The sequence below is a fragment of the Pungitius pungitius genome, chromosome 12 (assembly GCF_949316345.1).
Source record: "Pungitius pungitius chromosome 12, fPunPun2.1, whole genome shotgun sequence".
Classification (NCBI taxonomy): domain Eukaryota; kingdom Metazoa; phylum Chordata; class Actinopteri; order Perciformes; family Gasterosteidae; genus Pungitius; species Pungitius pungitius.
The window spans coordinates 9,813,919-9,824,648 of NC_084911.1; the positions used below are offsets into that span (position 1 = coordinate 9,813,919).

Consider the following 10,730-nt stretch of genomic DNA (forward strand, 5'->3'; position numbering starts at 1 on the left):
TGTGTGTGTGTGTGTCTGCGGGCCTGAGTGAGCATGTGGTTGTGTGTATCTATTTCTATTTTGGTGTTATTGGACATTTTGTTTGCTATTTAGTTCTTTGTTCATTGTGGAGGAAATGTGACTGCAACGTGCGGCTGTTACAAAATCTGACTCACCAATTTCACACTCGCTATGCACCTCTCTCTCTCTCTCTCTCTCTCCTTCCTGTCCATTTTGTCTTCGGCTCGCTTTTGAGGGCGTGTGTGTGTGCTCTGTGTGTGTGTCCATGCGTACACTGGGTGTGTAGGGTGGTGGTTCCCGGGGGCCGCTGGCAGCTCGCGTGTATGTGTGTGTGTGTTGGGGGGGGGGGCAGGTAGCCAGCAGCAGGTGGACAAGAGATGGAGGCGCGGCGAGAGCGCAGGAAGCGATGTGACTAAGCGGCCCTGGTCCTGCGTCGCCGTGGGTGAGTGTGGCTCCGTTCAGGAAAGTGCACCGGGTTGTAGATATGTAATCTCATTTACATTCACATAGTAAAGTCTCAAGTTGTATTTTCACGCGGTCATTTGACGGTACGTACAGCCGGTGCTTGGTTTATCCGTTCTGAGCAGGTGATTCCACATGGACCACTCTTTGTCGCTGGTGAAAAGATTTGTTGAGGCTGTAGTTTGTTCTGTTTTTTTTAACTGCATGATATTGGCAGGAGGAAAAAACACATTGATGACCTTTTGTCAGTAAATCAGTGCCTTTGTTCATATAGACAAACATCACTATTGCCTGCAGCCAAGTGCAAATTGGAACTTTGAAATGTATTCCTCTTTTTAGGAAACTTGGTGTAAGAGTTCAATCCCTGCTGACACCTCAACCCTAAAAAAAAAAGTATAGTGACTTCACCCCTGCGCTCACCATGTTGCGACATGAAAGAGAAATAACTTTATCTCATCAACTTTGAAGTGAGACTTGTCATCTCTGCTCGGTCTTCGGTATTCCCGCTTTACTTCTGCCAGCAGCGCACTAGCAGGTACGAGGCTTTTGGGGGAGGGGATCAGGGAGGATGTATAAGGCCTCCGTGGTGATTGTGTGTCCCCCTTTGCTAGGGGACCTGTCATATTAGAAACTGCCTTGCTTAGCAGTGACTTCAGCGGCCGCTCCCCGCCATTGTACGCTGAGTGTGCACTAATGCCCCCTGACATTTCCCTCTTGGGCCCTGTGAGCAGATAGGAGATGATGGATGTGACGGGCAGCGCGGTAATACTGCACACCACTTTAAGAGAGCATACTGCTTGCCTCAGCGCTTCATGTTTTAAGGGAATTAAGTTAAGGACATATATATACTGTATATATATATATATATATATATATTGATGGGGCTGTTTTGCGAAACAATATGTGTCTGTGCTTGATAGCAGAATGCTGAGCCACATTCATGATCTGAACTGAGCCGACGTCTGGCTTTGAAGTTTTCTCATATTCTACGATTCTTAGCAGGTGTCTGACAGGCGCCAGATCCCTTGTCTTATTTTGAAAGAACATGAAGGGAGCGCCACACCAAGCCTGCAGCGATTTACCTCACTGTCTATCATTGTAAAAGAGGCTAATAGTGACGTATTGCCACCAACATGCGTTCGCCTGCGGATTTCTAAATATATAGAGCCGATTCCATCAAATCGTTTTACACATTGCACTTGGAAACTGAGGCGACCGAATATGGTTCACTGTCTTTGGATTATTTTGAGAAGGGATCCCATCCGAAAAAATCTTTTGAGATCATAGTTTACTTTGAAGGCTCAACGTGTGTATCGGGGTGAGATGTGTGTGAGCAGATATTAGTTTTGAATATTAGAAAATGTTTGTAAACCAGGGAAGTTCCTACATACCCTGCCTTCCCCGAAACAGACAATATCATGCATTTTACGAGCTATTTTTTTCACTTGCTGTTCCTGTGAAACAGTTATCTAATAGTTATGCGATAAACTCCCACCAGCCAGATTAAACCAGACACCAAGGATTATTTTTAGTTCTGTTTGGCCCAGGTCACGCACCACAATTAAACATGTCGAAGGTTTCTAGTAAACCCCTATCAGCTTAATTATCAACAATGAACACATTGATAATAATAACTGCAGCACTGCGTCCTCACATCAGCAGCCCCAGTGTTAAAAACTCAAATACAAAAAAAAGATTTTTAAAAGACACTTGCAGGTCTTGCTTTATATTGTGCAAGAGATTTTAAGTGCAAACTACAGCCTACTTAAGGCTGCATTTAGCATGGCCTCGTTGTCATTACCTTACATTTCCTTATTCCTTACGCTCAAGAATGAGAGAAGGCAATGTGCAGTTGATTTTAAATCAAGTCAAGTCATCAGACTGAGGCATTTTCCATTGGATTTATTAATGATCAGATTTTGACCTCAAAACAAGTGATCCCTCTTGGGGGGGGGGGGGGGGTAAATTTCACTCAAACAAACACTCTGATAAAGAGGGCAACAATCCTCCCTGCGGCAGGATCCGGGCAGATGGGAAGTTATTCAATCAGTATCCTACTACTGTGTTTTGCTACCCTATCACGGTGGTTTGCATCAGCGCATTTAAACCGGGCACACGGAGCCGATGGGACGATCCGTGGCTGGGGATTCAGGGATGACGCAGCTTCTGTATCCCGCAGCTGAATAACCGGAGCGCACAGACGATGAGCGGAAGCACCAGTGCGCACCTCCCTTCAGTAATCCGGCTGAGCGGCGTCGCTGTCTCTTCAGCACCACTCACTGACTATTCGACCGACCGGAGAGGCAACACGGGCGAACCTGACTTCTCCGCGACCCTCTGAGGATTTTTTTTAAATCTTTCAATTTACAAATCAGTGAAACTTTTTGGTTTTGAGTTTCCATCTGCGAATGTAAAAATTGAGATTTGTTGGTGTATTTTTTTTTATCAGAGGCGACCATGTGGTTTGCGGATTTTGATTTCTTTGTTTCCATTGGTTCTGCCGTGAACTAAGTTCGTTTTTTTTTGTATCCTTCTTGTCCACAATCATTAAAAATTGAACCTTTGTTGAAATAAGTTAATTATTTTACAGCAGACTTCCGGAGCCTTTTTCCCCCTTAAATAGGTGGAGTTTGCGCGTCAAGTCGGAATGCTGGTTGCAGTAGTTGGACTTTTGTACCTGGTCAGTGGACGCACGGTGCGCAGCCAGGATGCCACAGGTAGCCGCTTCGTCTGCAACGCCATCCCCCCGGGCGCGGAGCCCGGCTGCGGGTACGATCCCACGGTGAACCGTGTCCAGAGCAGCAGCCCCGTGGAGGACGAGCTGCGGATCACGATCATTCAGCTGCGAGAGACTATCCTGCAGCAGAAGGAGACCATCGTGAGCCAGCAGGGGACCATCAAGGAGCTCAACTCCAAGCTGGTGCGCTGCGAGGCGTCAGCCGACGAGTCGCCACAGGGCAAGTCCCGAGGTCATGGCTCCAGACGGAAGGAATACGGCAAGAACACCATGGGGGATCTGCCCCGGGACCCCGGTGATACCATTGACCAGCTGGGCAAGACCATGCAGAGTCTAAAGGGTCGGCTGGAGAATTTAGAGGTAAGAATGCACAATAATACGACCAAGAAAAGCGTTTGGTTCCCTCTGAAAGCTGTTAATGGCTTCTAATAATAGACAACAAAACCAACTAAATTTCATATTTTAATTCATTTTGAGGGGAATATGTTTTATTCCATTCACAATTAATTTACTACAGAGCACACGTCAAATCATTGGCTCTCTCTGTGCTGCAGGAGTCGTTTGGGGAGGATCTCGAGATCAAAGGGTCACATGCCATATCCATGCGTTCTTATAACCCTGATGGCAAAACCCATATGAAATGAGCAACAGCACAAAAAAAAATTGTGTCAAAGGTGCAGTCGGGCATGTGGTGCAGGGATTTCCAACACAACCTTGAATAATGTATGACTCTTGTGTGTGTGTGTGTGTGTGTGTGTGTGTTCCACATAATGTTTTTTTTTATAGATAGTTGATGAGATTTAATTCCCGTAGATTTCACCTGCTTGAAATCTCAATAGTTGAATTGTTCATAAATCCCTGTTGCCCCGAAGAGCTTGACCTCATGGAGACCTGCATGCGTTCCCACATTGGAGATCACAATTGTTATCGAGGTCACATCGAGCAAAGTGCTTTACATACTGTAAAAGGCCAGGGAAAGGCTTTATCTCTTATGTCATGTTAAATAGTACATTCTTCGCCACATGAGAGTCATGATGACATAGAAACTCTGAGTTTGCTGCATTATACCAATCCATCCATCTCTACAGTCCCCTCCCCACATCCCTCTCTCCTTGACGCTTTAACACCCGACTAAATCAAGGATGTTCTGAAGCTGTGAGGAGAAATATCATATTGCATTTCAATCACATATATTGATTGCCATAATGAATGGAGGGCTAGGTCATTGCTCGAATAAGACCTTTGCATCTAATCAAATCTGACAATTAAAGACTTAAAACAAATTAAAACAAATCTTCACAACATTTGTGAGCACCAGGACCAAATCAACTTTAGAAATCTTCATCTCACGGCGTTTTGATGCAAGGAGAAAGCCACACCTAAAAGCATGTCCGTACTTAAAAAAAAAACACATCTGCGCCCGGTGTGAATTCAGGGCAGCGTCACTCGTGACGCCTATCTTTAAGCCACGGGTGTTTGGCAGGTCACCAGTCAAAGTCTGCCGCAGGGACAAACTGTCTTAATTTTGATATTGCTCCGTCAAAAACAATAGTGCTAAAAGAATACAAGGTTAAAGGCTAGTAGATGCAATCCGTCCTCTGCTGCAAATGCAGGTATTTATGTAAACTGAGAGCTTGTCTGAGTGAGCAGGATTAACTTGATTAAATGTCTCTGTCATTGTTCGCATGTGTCACACCCCCTGCCCCCACCTATCTATCCATCCACGTATCCATCCATCTAATCATCCATCATCCGTGCAATCTTTCCAATTCGGCTTTGCACCTGCAGAGTTTGCGTCTCCCCAGCACCAACGTGTCAGCTGGAGTGGCCTCGGCTCTGTCTCCACTACCACAAGAGCTGCGGGAGCTGCTGCGGCAGCGTCTCGGGGCCCTGGAGAGCCAGCTCCTCCGGAAGGTGGCCGATCTGGAGCAGGAGAAGAGCCAGCTCTACAATGAAACAGCGGCGCACCGCCATCGCACGGAGAGCGCCCTCAACTCCCTGCTGGAGAGGATCACGGAGCTTGAGAAAAGTAAGTGGGTGCTACCAAACGTTAGCCAGATTGAAAGCCAGGCTTATTTTTAGTCTAAAAGATTTAGTCGGTCATATCCCTTTGATGATAGATATCAGAGTAATATCAGACTATCTTTGCCAAAAGGATCATTATTTTAGGAGAATATCTCACCACTCAGTGGGCATCTCCTGTGAGAGACGTATTCAATTGAGTCATTGGCTCTGTGAGGATACGTGTTTTCACCAAAGTGAATTGGTCACGTTGAAAAGAGGTGGCCACAACCGGTAAAATATGACGAGTCAAAGCAACAGATGCACAATAAATACTACCCTATGGGAGCCTTGTTGAATTCAATTTACTTCAAGAAGATTCAAAAGGGGTCGTATCAATTCTTCACTCAAATTTTGAGGTTTTTCCACTGTTGATGGCCCTTCTCTGTAATTGTAAGGGGATCCAGTTTGTATCCCTGCCCCGGGCTTACAATAATGAGTACCAGGGATGGAGTCCTGAGACCTTTCAGATTGAGGCTGCAGGAGAACATTAGGAATCAGTGGCGGCAAAATATCAATATTGGTAGAAGACTTTCTTGAAGTCGTGACAAACCAAAGTTAACCACGTGTTGTCCATCAACAGGTAACAATGCCTTCAAATCACCCGAGGATTTCAAAGTCTCCCTCTCTCTTCGCACTAACTACTTGTACGGACGCATCAAGAAGAGCCTCCCGGAGATGTACGCCTTCACCGTGTGCATGTGGCTCAAGTCCAGCGCCAGTCCCGGCATAGGAACCCCATTCTCCTATGGAGTGCCCGGCCAGGCCAACGAGATAGTCCTCATTGAATGGGGGAACAACCCCATTGAGCTACTTGTTAATGATAAGGTAGGTCCACAATGGAAAGAGGGTTGCATGCTGTTCTCTGTTTTTTTTTTTCTCCATCTGCCCTGATTTCTTGATGAGGGAAGCTCATCAGACAGCTCAATCATTCATGCTCGCCTGGCAGCGCCGCTGGCTGTAATGATGTTGGTGAAACTGGATCAGCAGTGACGCTAATTAAGTGCAAAGAAGGCATGAATGTGTTCATGTCGGACTAACTGCTCTATTTACATTGTGAGCGCAATCAAGATGCAGCTGAGAGGACACTCGCTGACCATCGGCTCTGAATATTTCATTTTGCAACTTTCACGCCATTAACCGACAACCCACGGACGCACAAACACACACAAGAGTAGCAGCAATTCAAATGAGCACAAACGCTGCTCGATGCCATGTTTGGTCTCTGCAGAAATGACTCTTGCACTTACTTTTAGATTGTAGTCTCAATTACTCTAACACGAAAGAGAAAAAGTGTTGGGAGCGTTAAGATTTGATGGTGTTTAGTCAAAGAGCTGAAAGTGCTGGGTTGATGCTGAAATAATAGGGTTAGCAGTGTAGGGTTGGATCTGGGGGGGAAATCGTTTTCCTCTGTGTCGTTTAAGTTGGCCGTTATTGGCACCGGCAGGTCTTCCCACAGCTTTCCATTCGCCATGCATTATACATGTTTCCAAGTCAGATTCATGAGAGCAGGATGATATGAAAGTATGTGGGGAAAGTAGGGGAAAATGCAGGGGAGGAAACTGAGAAGCTGCAGAGCTTTGGAAAGCGACAGGGTGCTGAGGAGAGAGAGAGAGAGAGAACGGGGGTAAAGAGCGAAAGTTCAGAAGCCGCAAGTAAAAAGGAAGTTAGAGTGTAACGGGGAGAGAAAGCTTCTGTGAAAAAGAGAGTGACGTGGAGGAAGCCGTGGCAAGACCAGTGGACGTGGAGACCGTGTGTGCAGCCATCCCAGTGTTGAACTGGTACACAGTGATACGGGGACCACTGGGGCACACGTCGGGTGCTGTTCATTCGGCTGCATACTGAGAGGGAAGCAAAAAACGTCCTTGACTACAGGGAATATTTCTCATTCATCTTCATCAGGATAGTCAATGTGTTCAGGGACTTGGTCAATTGATTTTTTTTCTCCAAATATGAAATCTGTTAAAACATGCTCATTGTGTCTTCATTTTTCCAATCTAATGCAGCTGCCAGGACTTTAATCTGTAATGCATTGAACTGGTCTTGCAAAGCATCAAAAACCAGTTGGTTTGGCAAGTGTGCACGTGTAATCTGATGCTTATAAATCTGGACTAATTTGGATGACATTTTTCCTAATGCTGCAAAAGGTTTGTGCCGTTCTGTGCCTAATAATTATTGTGGCTTAATACAGAATTGTGGGTTTCGCTGAATTAATTCATTTTGCTGGATGAATGCATTCTTATGCTGTTCTTCATCAACACTGTGCATGTGAGCTGATTATCAACATTCCTTTTTGGACTGTAGTAGATACGTTCATGACCTTCTTTGAACATTTTATCTGCAGAACCTTATCTAGTCGAGTCGTTTGGAGCCAGAGAAGAAAATGTCCTTTGAACGAGGAGTAAAATACATCATGGGCCTTTTCACAGAGAGACATTTTGACATTTTACAGCAGGAAAAGCACAGCTGTACGTAACACTTGCATTACTTTTAGATATCACTTTAGTATAATGTGCATTCTAAAAGGGCCATTGGAAAATAATCATTTCGACTATATTATTTGCTGTAAAATGTAATCTTTTAGGTGAAAAAGAGTGAGGCATGTATTTATAGTGTTTACCCTGACAAGTAGTGAGGAACATTTAACACATATATTTTTCATTTAAATGTTGAAACAGTCAGTGAAGCTAAAAGTATACCAGCTCCCGCAGACTTTGTGATGTCACTGTGTTCCCCGTGGTCCCGGTGCCGATAAGATGCCACCCGGCAACCTGGAAAGTGTCTTGGACGTTGTTTCCTCCGGCTCTTCCTGTCGTTTTTAGGTTTATTTTTAACAAGACGCAAGTGTGATGTTATAATGTAGGCTCATAAAGAAAAAGCTAATGAGTCACACCATCATAATCTCATGTGCTGTATCCTCAGAGGACTATGATGTCATCGGGTAAAATAACCAGTTGTTATTCTTTGATCTCTGAACAAAGCGCAAGAGCACGAGAGGACACTGTTTTGCTGTTAGCAGCCTAACCGCTTTGAAGGTTGTTCAATCCCTTGATGTCACCTGGGTAATCTAAATTGTATGCGTCTCATCTGGAGAATTCTCAGCAGAGGACTTTCTCCTTAAAGCGCTAACCCTTCTAATTGCTGTCCTTGTTTCTAGTGTGCCTCCAATTAATCTAAAAACCTCTCTCGACTCCTCTTGCCCTCCAATGCTCCCCCCCCCCCCGCCCCCTTCCGGCTCCTTCCTCTTCTGAACTCCTGACCAGGTGGCCCAGCTCCCTCTGTCCGTGAGTGACGGACGCTGGCACCACATCTGCATCACCTGGACCACCAGAGACGGTTTCTGGGAGGCTTACCAGGATGGCGAGCGTCTGGGCACCGGGGACAACCTGGCCCCCTGGCACCCAATTAAACCTGGAGGGGTGATCATCCTGGGCCAGGAGCAGGTGAGCGCACTAAGGAAGGGTCGCTGGTAATGAGCGAGTGTGCCTGCGTGTACGGCGTGCGTGTGTATGTTTCCTGGTGTCAGTGAGATCCCTGGGTGTGTTCTCCCCTGAGTTCAATGCCGGAGGCAGGAAGCAAGAGGGAGTTGGCTCTTCTCACGCTCATCATTGCCCTTTCACAATGACCTCATCCATCTAAGAGCCCCTGCAGGGCCTTTGGAGCTAAAGTAGGGGTTTATTTTAGCAGTTGACTTAAACGTCCGAATGATATGCTCAAAGAGTCGTATTGCATGACGTTAGAGTGTAGGAAGGGCTCGTTTACATGAAGTGCTGCGTCTTGCACGGTATTGGAGACTGCAACGCACTTGGATATTTAAAAAGTGGCAGCACAAAAAAGTATTCAGGCTTGTTTGTTTTGATGGAAATCAAACAGAATTGATGCATGGCAGTTCAAGTTTGATTACATTTCCTGCACAAGTGAACTCAACTCTCATCTCCTGTCTCTCCTTGAAGGATATAGTTGGAGGTCGCTTCGACGCCACGCAGGCCTTTGTGGGCGAGCTGAGCCAGTTCAACATGTGGGACCGAGTTCTCCGGCCAGTGGACATCGTGGGTTTGGCCAACTGCTCCGCCTACATGCCGGGCAACGTGGTTCCTTGGATTGACGTGAACGTGGAGGTGTTTGGTGGTGCAAGCAAAGCTGCCCTGGAGATCTGTGAAGATCGTGCTTTCGATTCCTAAAGGGTGTGATGTAAGGAAATGCATCGTCGCCGTGGTAATCGAGAGGCCAGGAAGTCGGGCTGTTTGTCGTTGCAGTGAAATCCCAAAGAAAAGGGTACCAGTGCAACACGTTTACATATTCATATGCTCCATCGAATTTGAACCTTGAAGACATTAAAGGAGAATTTAAATTGATGTGCTCCTCAGAAGAAGATATGCTGTTGCATCAGTTTACTGTAATGATATGACTTTCTGTCATTCTGTGCTTTTCCTCCAGTAGATCAGCTTTCATTTGACGTCCCCTTAAAAAAAGAAGAAAAAAAAGCTCTTTTTGGTTGCATTTCCTATACTGACAATACTGCACTGTATCCGTAGTGAATGTGAGCTCAAACAGGCTTTGATGTGATGTGGAACAGTATTACTGAGTTACGTGATGGACTACATGCTGCGAGCTGTGAGCCTCCTGCTACAGTGGAAGAGAGACGTGACGCACCGAGGGCGCGGGGAAATAAGGCGGACGCTCATGAGTTCAGAGTGGAACAACCTTCACGTTGATTACTATAAAAAATGACCAAACCTCTCAGCGCATGCTTTCTGTCAATAAACGGTGTGCGTGGTCCATCCAAAACAGGCCAATGCAGCGTGCTGACACCATTACGCAAGAGTGTGTGTGTGTGTGCGTGTGTGTGTGTTCATGGGCATATGGCTTGTCTTGCGTGTAAAATGACCAGAGATTACACGGGAGGGAGGGAGGACATTTTTATTCTTGTAAATCTATGCTTAATACCTCTCTGCCCCTTGAGCAGCTGCCACATCCAAAAACAGCTTTGTGGCCGGCCGCGCTCAGGTCGATAGGGATGACGGACGGCAGCCCGGGACTTGCGTATCGATGTGACCAGTGAGGGCAGGGACCGGGCCTGACCCTGCTAGGACAATCCTTAATTCCTCATCAGGCTGGTGATTGTGTTGATTGTGGTGAACGAGTACGCGGGGGGGGGGGGGGGGGGAGTGGTGTGTGCAGTGCGACGCAAAAGAAAGACTGATCAAATCTAGAGTTGTCGATGGGCAAACCAGAGCAGCCCTCTAAGGACGTTATGGAGGTCACAATCAGCTCTCACTCAGCAAGGAGAATGATTTGGGTCCATGGATATGATTTATTTTTTTTAAAAGGGGGGGAAATGAATGGTTTTGGGCACAGCTTAGTGAATTTAATTGATGCATTTTGAAGCTTGATTTGTGTGAGTCCTTAATGTTGTGGTGGACATTCGTTTCAGCAAAATATTATCACGCCTGGTGCTTACGCCTCACGA

General features: G+C 46.1%; 1 protein-coding gene across 1 annotated transcript; it reads left to right on the top strand.

Annotated features, from left to right (window-relative positions):
* The first annotated feature begins 343 nt into the window (after positions 1-343).
* LOC119220840 (neuronal pentraxin-2) lies at positions 344-10,417 on the top strand. Its single transcript, XM_037477109.2, has 6 exons — positions 344-442; positions 3,086-3,559; positions 4,988-5,228; positions 5,844-6,088; positions 8,524-8,703; positions 9,214-10,417. The coding sequence occupies exons 2-6, from the start codon at positions 3,110-3,112 to the stop codon at positions 9,439-9,441; spliced, it is 1,344 nt and encodes a 447-aa protein (XP_037333006.2). The 5' UTR covers positions 344-442; positions 3,086-3,109; the 3' UTR covers positions 9,442-10,417.
* Positions 10,418-10,730: the final 313 nt, after the last annotated feature.

Excerpts from the sequence above, each read along its gene's own strand:
- LOC119220840 (XM_037477109.2), top strand. The coding sequence starts at position 3,110 with ATGCTGGTTGCAGTAGTTGGACTTTTGTACCTGGTCAGTGGACGCACG. Across the intron at positions 3,560-4,987 it reads GTCGGCTGGAGAATTTAGAG|AGTTTGCGTCTCCCCAGCAC; the intron begins GTAAGAATGCAC and ends TTGCACCTGCAG. Across the intron at positions 8,704-9,213 it reads TCATCCTGGGCCAGGAGCAG|GATATAGTTGGAGGTCGCTT; the intron begins GTGAGCGCACTA and ends CTCTCCTTGAAG.